Genomic DNA, 21663 nt, shown 5'->3' with positions numbered 1-21663 from the left:
GATTGATTATTTTCCAGGTGACCGAATAGATCTTATCAAGTTTTGTAATATATGGTATCAGTGGAATAAAAAAAACAGTCTGATCTTTATTTGCCCCCACAAAGAGCTAGGAGCTCTTTGCATTGGGCACACACATATGACATCTCACCAACTGGGAGATAATCATACATCTGTTACTGTCATTTTGTCTGTATCCTAAATGGGCATATAAAAAGGAGTGTATTTCCTATTTCTTTGGAGAGAGACAGTTACAGCCAGTACCTTTGTGCAAGCAGGGCTGCTTTCTCTCATGAGAAATCCATCAATTGTATCTGCATTGGCAAGTAATCCTATTGCTTTCTCATAAGTGTTTTTGAGTTTTTCAATAATTTAAAACTTGCTACAGTATTAAGGATATTAGCTTTTGAAATGCCTGACTATATATATGCGAATGCCTGCCTTCCTGCCTGCCCGACTTGTGCAGGACCCGCAGCTGGATAAAAAGCATGGATAATTCAACTCCTAGGGGAGATGGGAGGGATGTGGTAATCTGAGTCCTGCTGTCCTCAGAGAAAACCTGCTAGAGACGAGTAACTTCACTTTCTCCAAGGACAAGCAGAACATCAGATTACCACAGGTGGGAATTCCTAGCTACCAGTTTCACCAAAAACAACAAAGAACGGTCAAACAGGGGCTTGCATTGGAAAGACCAATGAATACCAATAACACTAAACATAAAATTTCCTGTTGTGAAGGTGCAGCCTGGAAAGGTTTTAGAGGACAACTCAAAAGAAGGAAGATCATATCTGCCTCTGTGATGAGGATCATGGTGCCTCAGTCCTGTCTAAGTTTCAGCAGAGTCTTTCCTACCAGAAGAATGGGAGGATAAGCATACAGAAGACTCTACCCCCAATCGAGGAGAAAGGCATCTGATGCTAATCTGCTGTGTGACCTGGAGAAAGAACTGAGGGCTAGATGCACTAAACCTTAACGACCCTCTAACAACCCTTTAACGAAGGAAATTCCTAACCGTTGCATGCATTAAAGGCCTTTTTCCTACGAAGCAAGCAGCTAACGAAAACGGAATGCAAAGGAGAAACTGCCATTGAAATGTGGACAATTCGGAATGCACTAACCATACCGATGATTGCAACGAATCATTTACCGTCAGAAATTTTACGTGTGCTCAGACCTGTCGTTAAGGCCCCCTGCACCATAAAAATCCAAGCCAGCATGTTTAAAAAGAAAAGTGAGATACAAACACGTGGCTCTCCGCTTTCCCCTGCATCATTACAAAACAAAACAAAACATACTGCTTCTCCCTGCAGCTTAAAAATCCTGTCTCTCCCCTTCTCCAACAGCTTTGAAAATTAACACTCTATCCCCTAAAGCCAATTTTCCCAGTACTGTAAACAAACTGCAAAGAGGTATTTTGTTACAAAAGGGGAGGATTTACGAGGGTCGTTCTTTTTAGAGTTATCTTCAACTGCACTCTTCTGCTAGACCAGACAGCTAAAAGGCTTGCAGGTCGGGATCCCCCCCTCGCACGCCCCAGTCTGACATAAGCAACCTACGTAGGTTTAATACGTTTGTGGCTGCTCTGCGCATGCTTAAGGAGCAAATTAACGACGGGGATAACGTACGCTTGATACATTGTACTTTTCAATACCACACCGAACATTTATGAGCTGTTTTTTTGGTGCATTCTTCGTTGTTTCAAATTCATTAAGCACTTTTACGATTTAGATTTTTTAACGTTTGGTTGATGCATCTAGCCCAGAGGGACTTGTTGTTGAGATGAGTGGCAGAAAACCAAGCCGCGCTCCCACTCTTGGAACATCTTCTGGGCAAAGCCCATGTTGAGAAACCACTCGTGTGGTTGGCATTACCCTACTAGGTCTGTCTGACTGTTGTTTTACCCCACCAGGCATGCGGCCTTCAATACCATGCCTTGACTGGAAGCCCAGTGCCAAATCTTGACTGCTTCCTGACATAACTGGTAGGACCCAGTACCTCCCTGCTTGTTGAAGTAGTACATCGCAACCTGATTGTCTGTTAGGATTAGAACAATTTTGTGCATTAGAAAATCTCTAAAACCTTTAGAGAATTCCAAATTGTTCGCTGCTCCAGGAGATTAATGTGAAACGGAGTCTCCTGAGTGAACCAGTGCTGCTGGGTGTGACATTCACCTACAAGAGCACCCAAGCCCAGGTCAGAAGCATCTCTGGTCAGAAATTTCCTGGAGAAAAGACAATTTGGAATGAAAGTCCCAGAGTCAAATTGTTCCAAATCATCCAGCAGAGAAGCAATTTTGCCAATTCTGAGGTGATCGAGATGACATCCACTAGATTACCCGTGGCCTTGCACCATTGGGAAGCTAGGGTCCAGTGTACAAATCACAACTAGAGGTGTGGCATGGGAGTGATATGTACTGTGGAGGCCATGTGGCTCAGCAACCTCAATATCTGCCGACCAACCTGTGACCTGCTGTTTGTGCTGAACCTGGTGAGCGATGGTCATGAGCGCATCCGTCACAACAGAGGACGGTAGGCTCGAGCCTGAACCATGTCTAGCAATTGTTGCACTGGGAGGAGATGGAACTTTGGGTTGTTGATAATGAACCCTAGTAACTCCAACACCAGAATAGTTCTCTGCATTGATTCTAGAGCACCTTCCTTTGAAGTGATCTTCACCAGCCCATTGTCTAAGTAGGTAAACATATGTGCTCCCAGTATGTGTAGTGATGCTGCAACTACTACAAGATATTCTGTAAAGACCTTAGAAGAAGGATGTGAGGTCAAATGGCAGGATGCAATACTGGTAGTAATGCTTCCCTACTAGAAATCTTATACAGATACTTCCTGTCACTGGGATGTATCTGGATGTGGATATAAGCATCCGTTTAAGTGCAGAGAGCATAGCCAATCATTTGCCTGAATCACATGAAGAAAGACGCCCAGGGAAATCACCCTGAACTTTTCTGTGACCAAATATTTGTTCAGGGCCCTTAGGTCTAGGATGGGACAAAATCTCCCCCCCCCCCCCCCATCTTTTTTGGCACAAGAAATACTTGGAATAGAATCCCATCCCTTCTTCTCCTGGTGAAACAGGCTCAACTGTATGGACTTTTTGAAGGGAAGAGAGTTCCTCTGCAAGATCCACCTGATGCTGAGAGCTGAGTTTTGATGCTCTCGGTGGGCAATTTGGAGGGGGTTGATCCTGGACTATTTGAAGAACACAGTGGTCTGAGTTAGAAGAGACCACCTTACTTAGAAAAAATGTAGTCTCTCTCCTACTGGTAGGCTTTCCAGAGCGGGCACTTTTATTGCAGCTATGCTCTGCTGGAGCCAGTCAAAAGTTTGTCTCCTGCTTAAACTGGGGAGCTGGCTGGAAATTTTGGGCTCACTGCTTCCGAGGACAGGAATGTAGAGCCTGGACGAGCTTGGGGGGTGGGGGAGGAGGAGAAATCGAACAAGTGAACCTATACCTTTGAGAGTAGTAAGAACCTTTCCAACTACCGCACAAAAACCTCCAAGAACTGGAGGCTGCAGTAGATGTGGGGCAAGACAGGAACTTGTTGCTATCAGTTCTTTCTGAGACACGCAACCATGACAGTTTGCACATGCCAATACCTAATACATAAAGCCTGGATGCCATATAAAAAAAAAACATAGGCTACCCGGGCTATGTGCTTTTGACACTCTTTCTGCTTGTGTGCACCACATTCTTCAAGCAGCTGCTCATGTAGAACTGGAAGGACTGCATATGACAAATGAGCATCAAGACCTGAAAAATCTTCCTCCCACAACACTTCAGAGTCTGAAAATCCTTACCTGGGTGCGCTGAAGCATGGATCCTTGAATTTTTCGTCTCTTTTGAGTATGGATTTGACCACCATAGAATGGTGAGGAAGCTGCTGTTTCTTGAATCTGGGAGCCTTCTGGACTCTTTACATAGAGTCTGCCACTTAACTAGCATATACTTATAGGCAGAATATAAAGGGAATAATAAATAAATATAGATTTGTAAAATGGGCCACCTATGGGTCTAAGCTATAAAATTGTCACTTCCACATTAAGTACTGGCAGTTACATAAGAAAAATGCCAAACTAAGAAACTCTACCTCCCCACTCCCACACAGATGATATACCAATAAAAAATATGTTAACACAGGATGTAACATACGCAGGAAGATACTCTACAGCACTTGATGATGGGTACTTATAGCCCGCTTTTCTCCCTAAAACTAGGTTCAAAGCGGGTTAACAAAATAAAACTATAATAGGTAAATACAATACTTACCTAACAGCTACATTACAACAGGAGTTCCTACAATTCCTAACAGAAATTTAGAAAATAAATAAGACTTCAATTGTTTCCGGAAACAAAAATAGAATGAAGATGCCCTAATGTACACAGGAAGTGCATTCCAATATTTAGTCATTTGAAATAACACAGACTTTTTTCTGAAAACTTTTAAATTTGATTCCTCTAAATGAAGAAACTCTCAGCATAAGATAGCTACAAGTATATTGTACTTTACCGTTATACAGTAGTATGACTAATGAAGTTAGATCAAATAGGCATAAGCCCTCTAAGCAACGTATTTTAAAAGCTATCCTTGCTCTTACTGGAAGCCAATGCAGTTCAACCAGCAAAGGAGATATATGGTCATACCTAGCTTTGGATCAACTGTAACCTCTGCTGTTGTTTTTCTGTAATTCCTACATAAAGAGAATTACAGTAGTACATTTGCAACAAAATCAACAGCTGTACCAACACCTTAAAATGGCTTGGGATAAATTAAGAACAGACCAGTCATAGCTGTTTCAGCTTAAAAAGGACCTTTTGTGACAGATTTTTAATCTGAGCATCCATAGTCATAACAGAGTCAAGGTTAACCCCTAGCACTCGTGATTTACGATCTACAGTCAACTGGAATCCATCCAGACACAAGACATAATTTGGAACATTAGTCTCATTTACATTAAACCATAAAATCTTTGACTTGTCTGCGTTTAGTTTGAGCTTAACAGTGAGAGACCAGCGTTTAATTTTCTCCATACAATAATTTATTTTAGTAAACACACTATCATGAGATAATCCAGTTGAAACCAATATGAAAATATTGTCTGCATAAGTTAATAGTTTCATTCCATCCTCAAGTTTAACGCTACCAAGTGAACTCATATATAAGTTATACAATAGCGAATATATAGGTGATCCCTGCAGAACTCCACATGGCGGTTGCCATGAACTTGAAAACATTCAATCAATCATAACAGAGTATGGGCTATTTGATAAAAATGAACTAAACCACTGGAGCGCCATAGCCGTAAAACCAAAGTCAGATAACATTTTGATTAATTTGTCATGATTAATTGTATCAAAGGCAGCAGATATATCAAATTGGAGCTATACTATATCTCTACCTTTACTTAATACTCGATTTACTTCAATTGTCAACAACAATAACAATGTCTCAGTATTATGATATACTCTGAAACCATGCTGAGAGTCTTGGTCTTGGTCACTTTATCCTACACATTCATCGCAGTCACAGTCAAGCTTTTATCATAAACTGTACCCCACCCCATAAGCCTTCCCGACCACATGTAAATAATAATAATCATAAGGCTCAGGACTGAGTGCAGTTAAGTCCATCTGCTTCACATATGCAAGTTTGAGAAAGAAATGTTGAATGAAAATGATCATCTTCAGTGCAAACCTTCATGAACTGAAATGTATACATGATGGTCCTAACATTAATTAGGCCTATGGCCAAACATTCATGGCGTTCTCTGAAAGGCTGTGAAGCAAAGGCTTGTATTAAATTATACAGTGGGGGAAATAAGTATTTGATCCCTTGCTGATTTTGTAAGTTTGCCCACTGACAAAGACATGAGCAGCCCATAATTGAAGGGTAGGTTATTGGTAACAGTGAGAGATAGCACATCACAAATTAAATCCGGAAAATCACATTGTGGAAAGTATATGAATTTATTTGCATTCTGCAGAGGGAAATAAGTATTTAATCCCTCTGGCAAACAAGACCTAATACTTGGTGGCAAAACCCTTGTTGGCAAGCACAGCGGTCAGACGTCTTCTGTAGTTGATGATGAGGTTTGCACACATGTCAGGAGGAATTTTGGTCCACTCCTCTTTGCAGATCATCTCTAAATCATTAAGAGTTCTGGGCTGTCGCTTGGCAACTCGCAGCTTCAGCTCCCTCCATAAGTTTTCAATGGGATTAAGGTCTGGTGACTGGCTAGGCCACTCCATGACCCTAATGTGCTTCTTCCTGAGCCACTCCTTTGTTGCCTTGGCTGTATGTTTTGGGTCATTGTCGTGCTGGAAGACCCAGCCACGACCCATTTTTAAGGCCCTGGCGGAGGGAAGGAGGTTGTCACTCAGAATTGTACGGTACATGGCCCCATCCATTCTCCCATTGATGCGGTGAAGTAGTCCTGTGCCCTTAGCAGAGAAACACCCCCAAAACAGAACATTTCCACCTCCATGCTTGACAGTGGGGACGGTGTTCTTTGGGTCATAGGCAGCATTTCTCTTCCTCCAAACACGGCGAGTTGAGTTCATGCCAAAGAGCTCAATTTTTGTCTCATCTGACCACAGCACCTTCTCCCAATCACTCTCGGCATCATCCAGGTGTTCACTGGCAAACTTCAGACGGGCCGTCACATGTGCCTTCCGGAGCAGGGGGACCTTGCGGGCACTGCAGGATTGCAATCCGTTATGTCGTAATGTGTTACCAATGGTTTTCGTGGTGACAGTGGTCCCAGCTGCCTTGAGATCATTGACAAGTTCCCCCCTTGTAGTTGTAGGCTGATTTCTAACCTTCCTCATGATCAAGGATACCCCACGAGGTGAGATTTTGCGTGGAGCCCCAGATCTTTGTCGATTGACAGTCATTTTGTACTTCTTCCATTTTCTTACTATGGCACCAACAGTTGTCTCCTTCTCGCCCAGCGTCTTACTGATGGTTTTGTAGCCCATTCCAGCCTTGTGCAGGTGTATGATCTTGTCCCTGACATCCTTAGACAGCTCCTTGCTCTTGGCCATTTTGTAGAGGTTAGAGTCTGACTGATTCACTGAGTCTGTGGACAGGTGTCTTTCATACAGGTGACCATTGCCGACAGCTGTCTGTCATGCAGGTAACGAGTTGATTTGGAGCATCTACCTGGTCTGTAGGGGCCAGATCTCTTACTGGTTGGTGGGGGATCAAATACTTATTTCCCTCTGCAGAATGCAAATAAATTCATATACTTTCCACAATGTGATTTTCCGGATTTAATTTGTGATGTGCTATCTCTCACTGTTACCAATAACCTACCCTTCAATTATGGGCTGCTCATGTCTTTGTCAGTGGGCAAACTTACAAAATCAGCAAGGGATCAAATACTTATTTCCCCCACTGTATACTACTCTACTAATCCAGCAGCGCTATGTAAAATTCCATCATTGTTATAGGAGCAAATCAGATGGACAGTGACCACCTAGAACTATAAAACCAAAAAATGCTTAGGTAAAAGACTGCAGTCACCATAAACAAGTCTGTAGTCTCATTTTGTCTGAAGATATCACATGCTATGACTTGGGCTTCCCCCTAGAAGGAACGTTTGAGCATGAAACATTGCTTTGGGATCTGGAACCAGTCAGGATCTAGCGAAAGACTCATTTGTAGAATGTGGCTGATCAGTGCCTTGATTCTCAGCGCATACTAAACCAAATTCCACAATATTCCATTGATCACTTGGCTATATGAATGGCACGAAATTCTCTTTCAACTAAATTGGACAGTGTAAAATTCTAAAACAATTAGATACATTTAGAAATGTATATAGGAAGATGTGGACAGTGGCAGTGATTTTTTTTTTTTTACTTATATATTTATGATTTTAGCTGAATCATGATGAATTTTTTGGAGGGACCTCGCCCTATCACATTCCTCTACATCTGTACAACCCTTTAACTCATCCTCCTCCCCAAATTCTCTCAACTCTCCTCTCTCCATCCTATTTGTGCAATCCTCAAACTTACTGAGCATATAAAGGCTCATTTTCAAAGCACATAGACTTATAAAGTTACATAGGTTACGATCACCTGCATTTCTCCTTCCCCTATATGATGCTCTTTGCAATACAACAAAAGATGTATGTTTAACTATGAGAACGTGCTATTTCATCTGGACATCTCTGCTTATTAACCACCGGCTGCCTGTATCAGCAGTGTAGATGGAAGCAGGAAGTCTCTGTTTGCACACTGGTGCTTTATAAATGGAACTGTGACAATTCAGAGGGATCACATCTAATGTTCATGGCTGCCAATGGCTCTGTCACAAATGAAACTAAAAATCAAAAATTAGAAGCTACCCCAGAGATCCTATAAAAACACGTGTTTATGTCCCTCTTCAGTACTACATTAACTTGTGTGCATCAGAACAAAGAGAAGTTGAATGATTTACCTTTTCCAGTGGGCAGTGGGTGCTGTCTCGGAGAAATGGTAGCAGATTTGGACGGTCATATTCAGCATAAAGACTGATCTGTTTCTCATGGAACTTCTGCCCTTTATGGTGATCCCTTTTGAAAAGTTTGTGCAAATACTGCAGTGAACAATATCAATAATAATTAGGGAAATGACAAGATTTGCTATATTTTTCTCTTTTGTAGAGTTATATTTTTAATAAGTAGCCTAGTACTTAGAGCAGCATGCTTAGAACTAGAGAAGCCAGGGTTCAGACCCCACTGATACTCCTTGTGACCTTGAGCAAGTCAAGTAACCCTCCACTGCTACAAGTACAAATCTTGAATGTAAACCTTTGGGGACAGGAAAATCCCTCTATTAGCAGAATGTAAATCAAGTCCTGTTTATAAAAATTCAGTGAATCAGGAAAACTCAATCCAGGTCATCCTAGTTCCTATTCCAGTCAGCTCTGATAACACTCATGTACCTTCCTCAAACACAGTACCCATTTTCTAAACACCTATTCTAAAATGCAAGACCCATGAGCCAAAAACAGCCACATTAACCTCTTTTCGTGGACGCTCCTCTGGCCTCCCCAGAATCACCCCAACATGCTTCCCCACTCTCTGGATATCCTTCTTACCTCCCAACTTCCTACCTACTTCTATCACTCCTGTGTCCAGCATTGCATCTTTCAAAATGGTAGCACCTAACCGCTAGCAGTGTATTTCAGTCAGCCAAATAAGGAACACCGGGGGTCAGATATCACCATTTTTGACAGATGACAGTGCTGGATCTGGCTGGGAGTGGGGAGGAGAAGAGTGTTATTGGACTTGAAGGAGGGGGCAGGAAGGGAAAGGAAGCAAGAATGAGAGTTGCTGGACGTAGGAAGGCAAGGGAAGGAAGGAGGAGATATGCTGGAGCCCGTGGGGGTTGGGAGGACAATGAGATGCTGGCCCTGAGAGGGAGGGATGAGAAGGACAGCTGCTGGCCCTGGTGGGAGGGAGGGAGGGAGGAGGAGAAGAAATGCTGGACCTGCTTGAGGGATGGAGAGAGAGAGAACGAGACTGATGGCACAAGCCTAGGTAGGGTAGGCATTCGAGACAAAGGCTGATTGATGGAGATGGATGTCATTGGTACACATTGATTAATGTCATACCCCTGAATAGGAAGATATTGGTCGGATCTCTTTCAGCTGTTTTGGATCTGACTTAAAAATTAGCAAAGACCACAGTCCTAAACTCTGGAATGAGTTGTTACATTAACTGTGGAAACCACTTAATCTTTTTACTCACCTCAAAAGCTCATGTCTTCACGGTTCTAGGTCAGTTCCCATCAGACAAATCCCACCCACCAATTCCCACCTGGACAATTCCCACCACACTAGGGAGGACAATTCCCAACCAATAACTCAAAACACACACACACACACTAGGACAATTAATCTCCTTACCCTTCCCATTCCAGAGCATTTGGGGGCAAAGCCCCCCCCCCCCCAAACATCAACTTTTACACATCCCTTTCCCCTTCCAGACATGCAGTTCATTTGGGGGGGGGGGGGGGGGCAAAGCTCTCTGGACTTAAAAGGATGCTTATACCCACATCCAGATACATCCCAGTGACAGGAAGTATCTATATAAGATTTCTAGCAGCATTACTACCAGTATTGCATCCTGCCATCTGGCCTCACATCCTTCTTCTAGGGTCTTTACAGAATGTCTTGTAGTAGTTGCAGCTTTGCCCCCCCCCCCCCACACCTCCTAACTGCACCCTGCCTACAACTAAAAAAAAAAAATTTAAATGCTCCAAAATAAGTAAATAAATAAATAGAAACGCTGAACGCTGCCCATGTGCTAGCTCCTCGAAATGACAATTATTATACTTCCTCTGTGTACATCCGTATGCTGGTGCTGCACAAACAATCCTCATGGTGCCACAACTCCGGGACCTTTCCGCTTTCTCAACGCAACACAGCGCCATCCTGATGGACCATTCTTCCTATCACCATCTAAAAAAAAAAGCAGCACCTCACACAGCACAACGACGCAACGTGATGCACCAACATGGCTAATGGGAAAAGAAAAGAAGATAAAGCTGCACTAGCAGAATGAACAGGAAAGACGATAAGGTTAAAAAAAAGGATATAATGGGTGGAAAATGACCGAGTGGGAATTGTCCCGGTGGGAATAGAACTAGGTGGGAACTGTCCTGTGGGGAAGTGGTGGGTGGGAACTGTCCAGGTGGGAACTTGCCTGATACCGTCTTCACCTACTGTAGGTAGTGCTCCCACAGCTTTTCTCTGCATAGCTGCAATTGTTTACTGTTCTTAAATAATGACACTTCTCTCACTATGAAAGATAAGTTCATGCTTAGCACCCATAAGCAGGTGTCTCTCAGTCTTATTATATTTACCAGGTGCTGTAATTCAGGCCGGTTTTCTAATTCTTCCACAACTTTTTCAGTCTAAACACAGAAGAAATCAGAGAAAAATATAAATTAAATGTCTGCCTGAATTGGAATGAACTCCTCAATGTATGCACAGCTAAAACACAATTTAAAAAATCCCTGTCACACCCTAGGACATTAACAAAATATTTTGTTTTAATTTTCTTACTATTGTCACGTGTGGTGGAAGATCTAGGACTGAATGGACCCCTGGTGGAAAATAAAGATGGTCCCCATTAACACAACATTGCCCAGAGGGGGCCAGCTGAGAAGCAGAGGAGAGGAGTAGGGCTGTACAAAATACTTGTATTCGATTTAGCCCCGAATATATCGTATTTGGCCGAATAGTGATTTAAATTCGAATACAAATAATCTGAGGCTCTATTGTGTTAATTCCTGCTGAAATAAATACTTGATCTCTGATTTCATGTTGCTTCTTTTATTATTTGTTATGTTAAACGCTCAATGCCCATTATTCGTATTCAATATTCGTATTTGTCCGAATAACATTTTTACTATCCATATTCAGCTGAATAGTAAAATATGCTATTTGGTACAGCTCTAGTAGAGCATATGTAAGAATAAAGTAGTGTAGTTGCCATGTTAGTCCACTTCAAAGGTTAATAAAATAGAAACAAAACAAAAGAAAAATAAGATGTGTAAATGGATATTGGGGGTAGAAGTGTGGGGCAGTGGGTGTATGTAACACACTAAGGGTGTGGAAGGGGTGTCTGATATGGGTGAGATCTGAGGTGGGTGAACAAGGGCTTTTTTGGTCAGGGGTGTGGGAATATGATGCCTGGGACTGTGATGCAGTGGGGGGGGGGGGGTGTCAGACATGGTGTGTGTACACACACATAATGTCTGTCTGCCAAGAACCAAGGAACAGGATGTTGAATGCACATTTAATGTGTGTGTGTGTGGGGGGGGGGAGTCTGGGGTACTGGGAGGCGGTGAAAAAGCACTTAGCCCCAACAGTGTCACGCTACCTCTTGATTCCCATGCTTCAATTCTGCATGCAGAATGGCAGCAGAAGCAGCAAGTAAGCACATCTCTTACTGTTGAAGCCCAAGTCTCACAGTATGAGCTGTTTGACTCTTATGAAAAGAATTAGACCCACCTCAGCAGCAGGAGATAAGGTACTTAAATGTGTCCAGCACTGGGTGGTCCCTAACTGTCAGGCTTGCTCAGTGGTAGCTATGCCACTGGTCATGTGTTTTCTCATTACAGCTGCTCATTCAGCCCTAGCCAAAGTGGAAGGGATGCACAGGAGAAAATGGTTAGAAGCCACTAGTTTCTGTGTGTGTGTGTGTGTGTGTGTGGGGGGGGGGGGGGGTCAGTTTGCTGGTTTGCCCTGTCTTCATGTCAACTAACACTTAAAATCTAATCACAAATGTATTAGACTGATGGAGGTAAAAACAGCATCTGTGTCTTGCTTACTGACCTTTATTTAACATAAGAACATAAGAGTAGCCATACTGGGTCAGACCAATGGTCCATCTAGCCCAGTATCCTGTTTTACAAACAGTGGCCAAGCCAGGTCACAAGTACCTGGCAGAAACCCAAATCGTGGCAACATTCCATACTACAAATCCCAGGGCAAGCAGTTGCTTCCCATGTCTGTCTCAATAGCACACTATGGACATTTCCTCCAGGAATTTGTCCAAACCTTTTTTAAACCCAGATACACTAACTGCTGTTACCACATAGTAGAAAAAGGGAGCAAAAACAAATACGATAGAAATAAGAATTTAGAAAGTGTTCCACAAGTATTACATTAGCTTTTAGTGACTGAATACTCACCGAAATCTTATCCTCATTGTCTAACAGCATGTCCACTGCTTTCTGAAACAAATAATTGAATAAAGAGTTATACAAATGACTTTAGGAAGATAGAAAATTTGAAAAATAAAGCAATCTTTTACAAATACTGAGGCCAATGTTCAGTAGGGTAGTTGTCACCACATAAAGATAAGAGGATGACATCCATTTATCTTTATGCAGATTTTCAACTGTGCTATCCATTTAAGCTAGACAGTTGTACTCCTCAAATGGATAAAGTTATCCAGTGCTGAATATCAGTAACATCTGAAATATGGCGATGTATCCTGTAGCAGGTGTTCTCCAAGGACAGCAGTATACATTATAAGAGAGTGGTTGAAGTAACTGACAGAATCCTGGTGTGGATGCTGCCCAGTGTTTTAAACCTTCTAGAAGCTTTTAGAGCTCCAGCTGTGCCTGCATGAGTGCCTTCCCTCCTATGTCATTCGGGACCAGCAGTTGACTTCAAACTCTTGAAGAATACAATTCTTAGGGGATGTGGGAGGGTCTGTGGTAATATGTGTCCTACTATCCTAAGAGAACATCTGCTATAGGTGAGTAACTTCGCTTTCTCCGAGGAAACGCAGGACAGCATTGCTATTCTTGACCCACTACAATCTGGTTTTCGCCCTCTCCACTCAACCGAAACTGCGCTTACTAAAGTCTCCAATGACCTATTACTGGCTAAATCCAGAGGTCAATATTCCATCCTCATTCTTCTCGATCTTTCCGCTGCTTTTGACACTGTCGATCACAGCATACTTCTCGATATCCTGTCCTCACTTGGATTCCAGGGCTCTGTCCTTTCCTGGTTCTCTTCCTACCTCTCCCTCCGCACCTTTAGTGTTCACTCTGGTGGATCCTCTTCTACTTCTATCCCTCTGCCTGTCGGCGTACCTCAGGGTTCTGTTCTTGGTCCCCTCCTCTTTTCTATCTACACTTCTTCCCTTGGTTCATTAATCTCATCTCATGGCTTTTCCTACCATCTCTATGCTGATGACTCCCAAATCTACCTTTCTACCCCTGATATCTCACCTTGCATCCAAACCAAAGTTTCAGCGTGCTTGTCTGACATTGCTGTCTGGATGTCTCAACGCCACCTGAAATTAAATATGACCAAAACCGAGCTTCTCATTTTCCCCCCCAAACCCACCTCCCCGCTCCCCCCGTTTTCTATTTCTGTTGATGGCTCTCTCATTCTCCCTGTCTCCTCAGCTCGAAACCTTGGGGTCCTCTTTGACTCTTCTCTCTCCTTCTCTGCTCATATCCAGCAGATTGCCAAGACCTGTCGTTTCTTTCTTTACAACATCCGTAAAATCCGCCCCTTTCTTTCCGAGCACTCTACCACAACCCTCATCCACACCCTTGTCACCTCTCGTTTAGACTACTGCAATCTGCTTCTTGCTGGCCTCTCACTTAGTCACCTCTCCCCTCTCCAGTCGGTTCAAAACTCTGCTGCCCGTCTCATCTTCCGCCAGGGTCGCTTTACTCATACTACCCCTCTCCTCAAGACCCTTCACTGGCTCCCTATCCATTTTCGCATCCTGTTCAAACTTCTTCTACTAACCTATAAATGTACTCACTCTGCTGCTCCCCAGTATCTCTCCACACTCGTCCATCCCTACACCCCTTCCCGTGCACTCCGCTCCATGGATAATCCTTCTTATCTGTTCCCTTCTCCACTACTGCCAACTCCAGACTTCGCGCCTTTTGTCTCGCTGCACCCTACGCCTGGAATAAACTTCCTGAGCCCCTACGTCTTGCCCCATCCTTGGCCACCTTTAAATCTAGACTGAAAGCCCACCTCTTTAACATTGCTTTTGACTCGTAACCACTTGTAACCACTCGCCTCCACCTACCCTCCTCTCTTCCTTCCCGTTCACATTAATTGATTTGATTTGCTTACTTTATTTATTTTTTGTCTATTAGATTGTAAGCTCTTTGAGCAGAGACTGTCTTTCTTCTATGTTTGTGCAGCGCTGCGTACGCTTTGTAGCGCTATAGAAATGCTAAATAGTAGTAGTAGTAGTAGTAGTAGCATTTACCACAGATTGGGAATCCATAGCTACTAGGATCACAGAAAACATCAAACAATGGTCAAAAGTGATTTGCAACAGGAAAGGCCAATAAGAAACCAATTAAACAAAACTTGTAAGACATGTCTACAATGGAGGTGCAGCCTGGAACAGAAGAAAATGAGCCTAGGAGGGTAGAATTGGATTCTAGACCCCAAATACATTCTTCAGAACTGTCTGATGGAAACAGCTGTCACACTCAGAATCCTGCTCAAGGCAGCAATGAAATGTGAACGTGTGGACTGAAGACCACATTGCAGCTTTGCAAATCTCCTCAATGGAGGCTAACATCAAATGGGCTACCAACACAGCCATGGCTCGCCATTGTGAGCCGTGACATGATCCTCCAGAATCAGCTGGCCTAGCCATAAGTGAAGGAGATGCAATTTGCTAGCCAACTGGATAAAGTGCCTTTACTCATGGCTGTCCTCATCCTGTTTGGGTCAAACGAAACAAAAAGTTGGGTGGACTGTCTAATGAGTTTAGTCTGCTCCAGATAGAAAGCTAAGGCTTGCTTGCAGTCCAAAGTGTGCAGTGTGATTTCACCAGAATGGGCAAGAAGTTTTGGGAAGAATGGTGGTAGAATGACTGACTGGATAAGATGGAATTCCGCCATCACCTTAGGAAGGAACAGGATGGGTACTGAGAACCTCTCTATTATGAAGAAAACTTGTATAATGTGGATCAGCTACTAGGACCTGAAGCTCACTGACCCTGCGTGCTGCAATGACCACCACCAAAAACAAAAAACTTTCCAGGTCAGGAACTTCAGGTGGCAAGTGCCAATCAACTCAAAAGGTGGTTTCATCAGCTGAGTGAGGACGACTCTGAGGTCCCATGACACTTTTGGAAGTTTGAATGGGGAATTTGTCAAAGGCAAACCTCTCATAAAGTGAACAACCAGGGGCTGAACAGAGATGGACTTATCCTTTACATGGTAACAGTAAGCGCCAACTGCACCAACATGAACCCTTATGGATTTGGTTTTCAAACCAGACTCTGAAAGGTGTGGAAGATAGTCAAGCAGTTTTTGTGTAGGGCAGGAAAAAGGATCTAGGGTCTTGCTGTCACATTAGATGGCAATCTTGTTCCACTTGACCTCTTAGTAGAATCTTTCCTGGAAGCAAGCAGGACCCGGGAGACACCCTCATGCAGTTGAAAGGATGCAATCTCTAAATTCTCAACAAGCAGTCTAGTCTCCACAGATCTTCTGTGGTTACCTCCAGAAGTAGAGGGCACAATGAGGATCATGGTTCCCCGGTCCTAAATGATTTTCAGCAAAGTCTTTCTCAAGAGAAGTATGAGAGGATATGCATACAAAAGGGAAGGGAAATGGGACTTGATATACTGCCTTTCTGAGGCTTTTGCAACTGCATTCAAAGCGGTTTACATATATTCCGGTACTTATTTTGTACCAGGGGCAATGGAGGGTTAAGTGACTTGCCCAGAGTCACAAGGAGCTGCAGTGGGAATCGAACTCAGTTCCCCAGGATCAAGGTCCACTGCACTAACCACTAGGCTACTCCTCCCCCTAGTCAAGGAAAAAGGCATCTGACAGTACCCTGCTGTGTGATCCCAGTCTGGAACAGAACTAAGGGAAATTGCTGTTGAGATCAGTGGCATAAAGATCCACTGATGGGGTGCCCCATGTTCAAAAGATCACCCGGGTAACACCCACATTGAGAGACCACTCATGCGGTTGCATTAACTTGCACAGTCTGTCTGCTAGATTGTTGTCTTTCCCTGCCAGGTATGCGGCCTTGAGTACCATGCTTTGACTGCTTCATGACATAAGAGGTATGATCTCTTGCCTCCCTGCTTGTTGACACAGTACATCACAACTTGATTGTTTGGATGAGAACAGTTTGGTATATTAGCCAATCTCTGAAAACTTTAAGCACATTTGAGAAGGCCCTCAGCTCCAAGAGACTGATGTGAAGCTGAGACTCCTGAGCAGACCAGTGACCTGCTCAGCATAAGGAATGTCAAGTCAAATGCAAAGCACTGATAAGGAAGGCCAAGAGGGACGTCGAAAAAAAGATTGCGTTGGAGGCAAAAACACATAGTAAAATTTGTTTTAGGTATATTAAAAGCAGGAAGTCAGCAAAAGAATCGGCTGGACCGCTAGATGACCGAGGAGTAACAGGGGCAATCAGGGAAGAGAAAGCCGTAGCGGAGAGATTAAATTCTTTGCTTCAGTCTTCACAGAGGAAGATTTGGTTGGGATACTGGTGCCAGAAATGGTATTCGAAGCTGACGAGTCAGAGAAACTTAATGAATTCTCTGTAAACCTGGAGGATGTAATGGGGCAGTTCTACAAACTGAAGAGTAGCAAATCTCCTGGACCAGATGGTATTCATCCCAGAGTACTGACAGAACTGAAAAATGAGCTTGCAGAGCTATTGTTAGTAAAATCGAGCGTGGTACCAGAAGATTGGAGGGTGGCCAATGTAAAGCCGATTTTTAAAAAAGGTTCCACAGGAGATATGGGAAATTATAGACCGGTGAGTCTGACGTCGGAGCTGGGCAAAATGGTAGAGACTATTATTAAGAACAAAATTACAGAGCATATTCAAAAGCATGGATTAATGAGACAAAGAGGGGAATAATCGAACGGTGCCGGCGATCTATTTTGGCGGTGACACAACAGCTGGCCGGAACCGTATTATCGAAAAAGATGGCCGGTCATCTTTTCTTTCGATAATACAGTTTGGACCGGCCAAATGTCAGAGTTCGCCGGGTTTGAGATGACCGGTTTTGTTTTTCAGCGATAATGGAAAAAAATGCCGGCCATCTCAAATCTGGCAAAATCCAAGGCATTTGGTCATGGGAGGAGCCAGCATTTGTAGTGCACTGGTCCCCCCCTCACATGCCAGGACACCAACCGTGCACCCTAGGGGGCACTTCTAAAAATGTTTTAAAAATACACAAATAGCTTCCAGGTGCATAGCTCCCTTACCTTGGGTGCTGAGCCCCCCAAATCCCGCACCTACATTTGGGTACAGTGGGTTTTGGGGGGGTTTGGAGGGCTCAACACTTAGCACCACAAGTGTAACAGGTAGGGGGGGATGGACCTGGGTCTGCCTGCCTGAAGTGCACTGCACCCATTAAAAACTGCTCCAGGAACTTGCATACTGCTGTCAGGGAGCTGGGTATGACATTTGAGGCTGGCATACAGGCTGGCAAAAAAAGGTTTTTGTTTTAAATTTTTTAGTGTGGGAGGGGGTTGGTGACCATTGGGGGAGTACGGGGAGGTCATCCCCCATTCCCTCCGGTGGTCATCTGGTGAGTTGGGGCACCTTTTTGAGGTTTGGTCGTGAAAATGAAAGGACCAAGTAAACCCGGCGAAATACTGATTAACACCGCTTTTTTTTTCCCATTATCCGCGAAAGCTGGCCATCTGATAGCCATGCTGAGGCTTGGTCGTGAAAATAAAAGGACCAAGTAAACCCGGCAAAATACTGATTAACGCCGCTTTTTTCCCATTATCCGCGAAAGCTGGCCATCTGATAGCCACGCCCATGCCCGCCTTCGCTACGTTGCCGACACGCCCCCTTGAACTTTCGCCGGCTCGGCGATGGGAAAGCGGCGATGGTGTCAAAAAAAGCAGCTTTTGATTATACCGATTTCGCCGCTTTTGCGAGATTGCCGGCCATCTCCCGATTTATGTTGGAAGATCGCCGGCGATCACTTTCGAAAATAAGCCTAAAAGTCAACATGGATTTAGTGAAGGGAAATCTTGCCTCACTAATCTACTACATTTCTTTGAAGGAGTGAACAAACATGTGGATAAAGGTGAGCTGGTTGATACTGTGTATCTGGATTTTCAGAAGGCGTTTGACAAAGTACCTAATGAAAGACTCCAGAGGAAATTGGAGAGCCATGGGATAGGAGGTAGTGTTCTATTGTGGATTAAAAACTGGTTAAAAGATAGAAAACAGAGAGTAGGGTTAAATGGTCAGTATTCTCAATGGAGAAGGGCAGTTAGTGGGGTTCCCCAGGGGTCCGTGCTGGGACACCTGCTTTTTAACATATTTATAAATGACCTAGAGATGGGAGTAACTAGTGAGGTAATTAAATTTGCTGATGACACAAAATTATTCAAAGTCGTTAAATCGTGGGAGGATTGTGAAAAATTACAAGCGGACCTTACGAGACTGGGAATCTAAATGGCAGATGATGTTTAATGTGAGCAAGTGCAAAGTGATGCATGTGGGATAGAGGAACCCGAATTATAGCTACGTCATGCAAGGTTCCACGTTAGGAGTCACAGACGAAGAAAGGGATCTAGGTGTCGTCGTTGATGATACGTTGAAACCTTCTGCTCAGTGTGCTGATGCAGCTAAGAAAGCAAATAGAATGTTGGGTATTATTAGGAACGGAATGGAAAACAAATATGAGGATGTTATAATGCCTTTGTATTGCTTACAAATGCCACAAAAAACTAAGAAATCAGAAGGAAACAGGGAATGAATAAAAGAACTAGTAAAACTAGCAAAAATAAGAAAAAAAATCACAGTAAGGAACCGCATGGGAAGGCACTTTGAAAACACAAGCACACCACGAAGAGAAGACTGGTCCTCTTGGCTCTGTGGAAAAGCAAAGATTGAGGTGATGGCAACTCACACATCAGGCGGGAAGGCACCCGGACATGGGGTGGTGCTACTAGAAAACACACACAGAGCTAGTCAGCTTCCGCTCCGGGCTCCATCGGATGATGTCACTCATCTGTGAGAATATGAAGGCCTGCCTGTCCTCAGAAATGTAATGTACAAGCTGCAGAATAGTATGTCTGTTCTCCACTTTTCAATGGTCAGTCTAGTAAAAGGTAACATAAGCCTAAGAGAATAAATATACACAATAGAAATCAAACATTCTTCAGGAATATCTAAGGATTCATAATTTAAAGCTAAAAGCCCCCTTCAGAAATGAAACACAGAAAAACCTTTTTGGGAAACTAACTCCCCTGTTTACTAAGCCGCGCTAGTGGCTGTCGGTGCGGTAATACCGACACAGCCCATTCACTTTGAATGAGCTGTGTCGACATTGCCACGCGGCTCAGTAAATAGGAAGGTAAATAAATGAGTCATTTTAGAATTAAAATATGAATTATGAGCAAAAACAATGCCAAGCATTCTGAGTCTTTCATCATAAGTGGAAAAGGGATATTAAACTTAATGTCTGTGGCATTCTTTATTAAATGCTTGCTGCTTTGCGACAGCTTATTAAAACTATGTCTGTGCAAGCACATTTCGAGTTATTAAAAATATTAAAAGAAACTGTGTCCATAACTTGAAAACATGAAGCAGTTTTAAATCATTTCTAGCTCCAAAGAGCAGCAACAACAAAAACTGCACAGTTAAAAAATGCTAAAGAACATTGCATATGGTTCTCTTTCTTTATAAAATGTACACTACTTAAAATGGTATCTGTACAAGTAAATTCCGGGCTACATAACTTTAACACATGAAGCAATTTGAAATTGTTTCTGGCTCCAAAAGACAACAAAAAGAAAAAGGAAACCTAAATAGCTAAAATAACTAAGGAACACTGTGTCCACTTGAAATTAAAACTGATTTGGAGAGAAACATTTGAATGTATGCTTATATATAACTAATCCTAGTGATGTACTTTTACTTGACTTTTTATTCTTTAGTGCATTTAGGGGCACTTCTACTAAGCTGTGCACTAACACATGCTTAATATAGGAAAAAAAGCCTAATGCAGGACATGTTATAGCATACTGCATTAGTTTTGCCATCTGCGTGCACTAAGTGGAGTGGGTCCACAGGGTGGCTACTAAAATGGTCAGTAGTCTGCATCATAAAGAATATGAAGACAGACTTAAAAATCTCAATATGCATACTTTGGAAGAAAGGTGGGAGAGGGAGATATGATAGAGACATTTAAATACCCATGTGGCATAAATGCACGAGGCGAGTCTCTTTTAATTAAAAGGAATCTCTGGAACGAGGGTGCATAAGATGAAGGTGAAAGGGGATAGAAGTAACCTGAGGAAATAATTCTTCATGGAAAGGATAAATTCGTGGAACGGCCTGGCCTGCCAGTAGAAGTGGTGGAAATGAAAACAGTATTTGAATTCGAGAAAGCTTGGGACAAGTACATAGGATCTCTAAGGAAGTAATCGGGAGGGCAGATGGCATGGATGGGCAGACTGGATAGGCCATATAGTCTATCTGCCTACATTTTTATATGTTTTGAGGAGCCAAAACAGCTTTTCCTGTTGAACCTGCAGCGCCCTCTGTGCCCTCAGCTGCATTTGCAAACAGAGAGAACAAGAGTTAAGCTCATGGTCAAGGCACCCAATGCACCAGTTGTGCGGGTCCATCATGGAAATCACTCAATTACATTGGGCGCACTTTTTGAAGCCACTGAGGGTGCTTTTGGACATTGAGGAAAAAATCACGGCCAAATTAAACTCCTCAATCTTGAACCCAAAAAGGGGCAGAGTTCAAATCATGGTCGGGGATCCGGCCTAAAAAGGGCCTAGCAATACATGAAAAATAAAGGAAAAACTTTAAAGGCTGAAAACTAAAAGAAATTAAAAGGGAAACCTGAAGAAAGGGTAAAATTAAAGGAAAAATCCCAAAGGATTTGAAAACCTGCATGGGAAGAGACAAGAAAAAAAGCACAAACTGCACTTGTGGAGAATACAAAGATGCGTCCTCCCTGCTCCACAGAAAAATGAAGACTGAGGGACCCGTGCTTGCGCATCGGGCAGGAAAGCACCAATGCATGTGATGCTAGAAATGTCTATCTCGCTAGTCAGCGACTGCAGCGGCCTCCTTCAGACGACATCACCCAGCTGTGAGAATATAACGGCCTGCTTGTCCTCGGAGAAAAC

General features: G+C 43.2%; 1 protein-coding gene across 1 annotated transcript in view; it reads right to left on the bottom strand.

Annotated features, from left to right (window-relative positions):
- The window catches only part of VPS41 (VPS41 subunit of HOPS complex), a 449214-nt gene that overhangs the window by 90808 nt on the left and 336743 nt on the right, over positions 1 to 21663 (bottom strand). The window contains exons 20-22 of the mRNA XM_030203975.1: positions 12706 to 12747; positions 10870 to 10920; positions 8459 to 8596 (exon numbers count right to left, since the gene is read on the bottom strand). Of these exons, the coding sequence (XP_030059835.1) occupies positions 8459 to 8596; positions 10870 to 10920; positions 12706 to 12747 (231 nt within the window). The remainder of the gene's footprint in view (positions 1 to 8458; positions 8597 to 10869; positions 10921 to 12705; positions 12748 to 21663) is intronic.

This window comes from Microcaecilia unicolor, chromosome 1 (assembly GCF_901765095.1).
Source record: "Microcaecilia unicolor chromosome 1, aMicUni1.1, whole genome shotgun sequence".
In the NCBI taxonomy this organism is placed as follows: Eukaryota; Metazoa; Chordata; class Amphibia; order Gymnophiona; family Siphonopidae; genus Microcaecilia; species Microcaecilia unicolor.
This window is presented reverse-complemented; position numbering and strand designations above follow the sequence as displayed.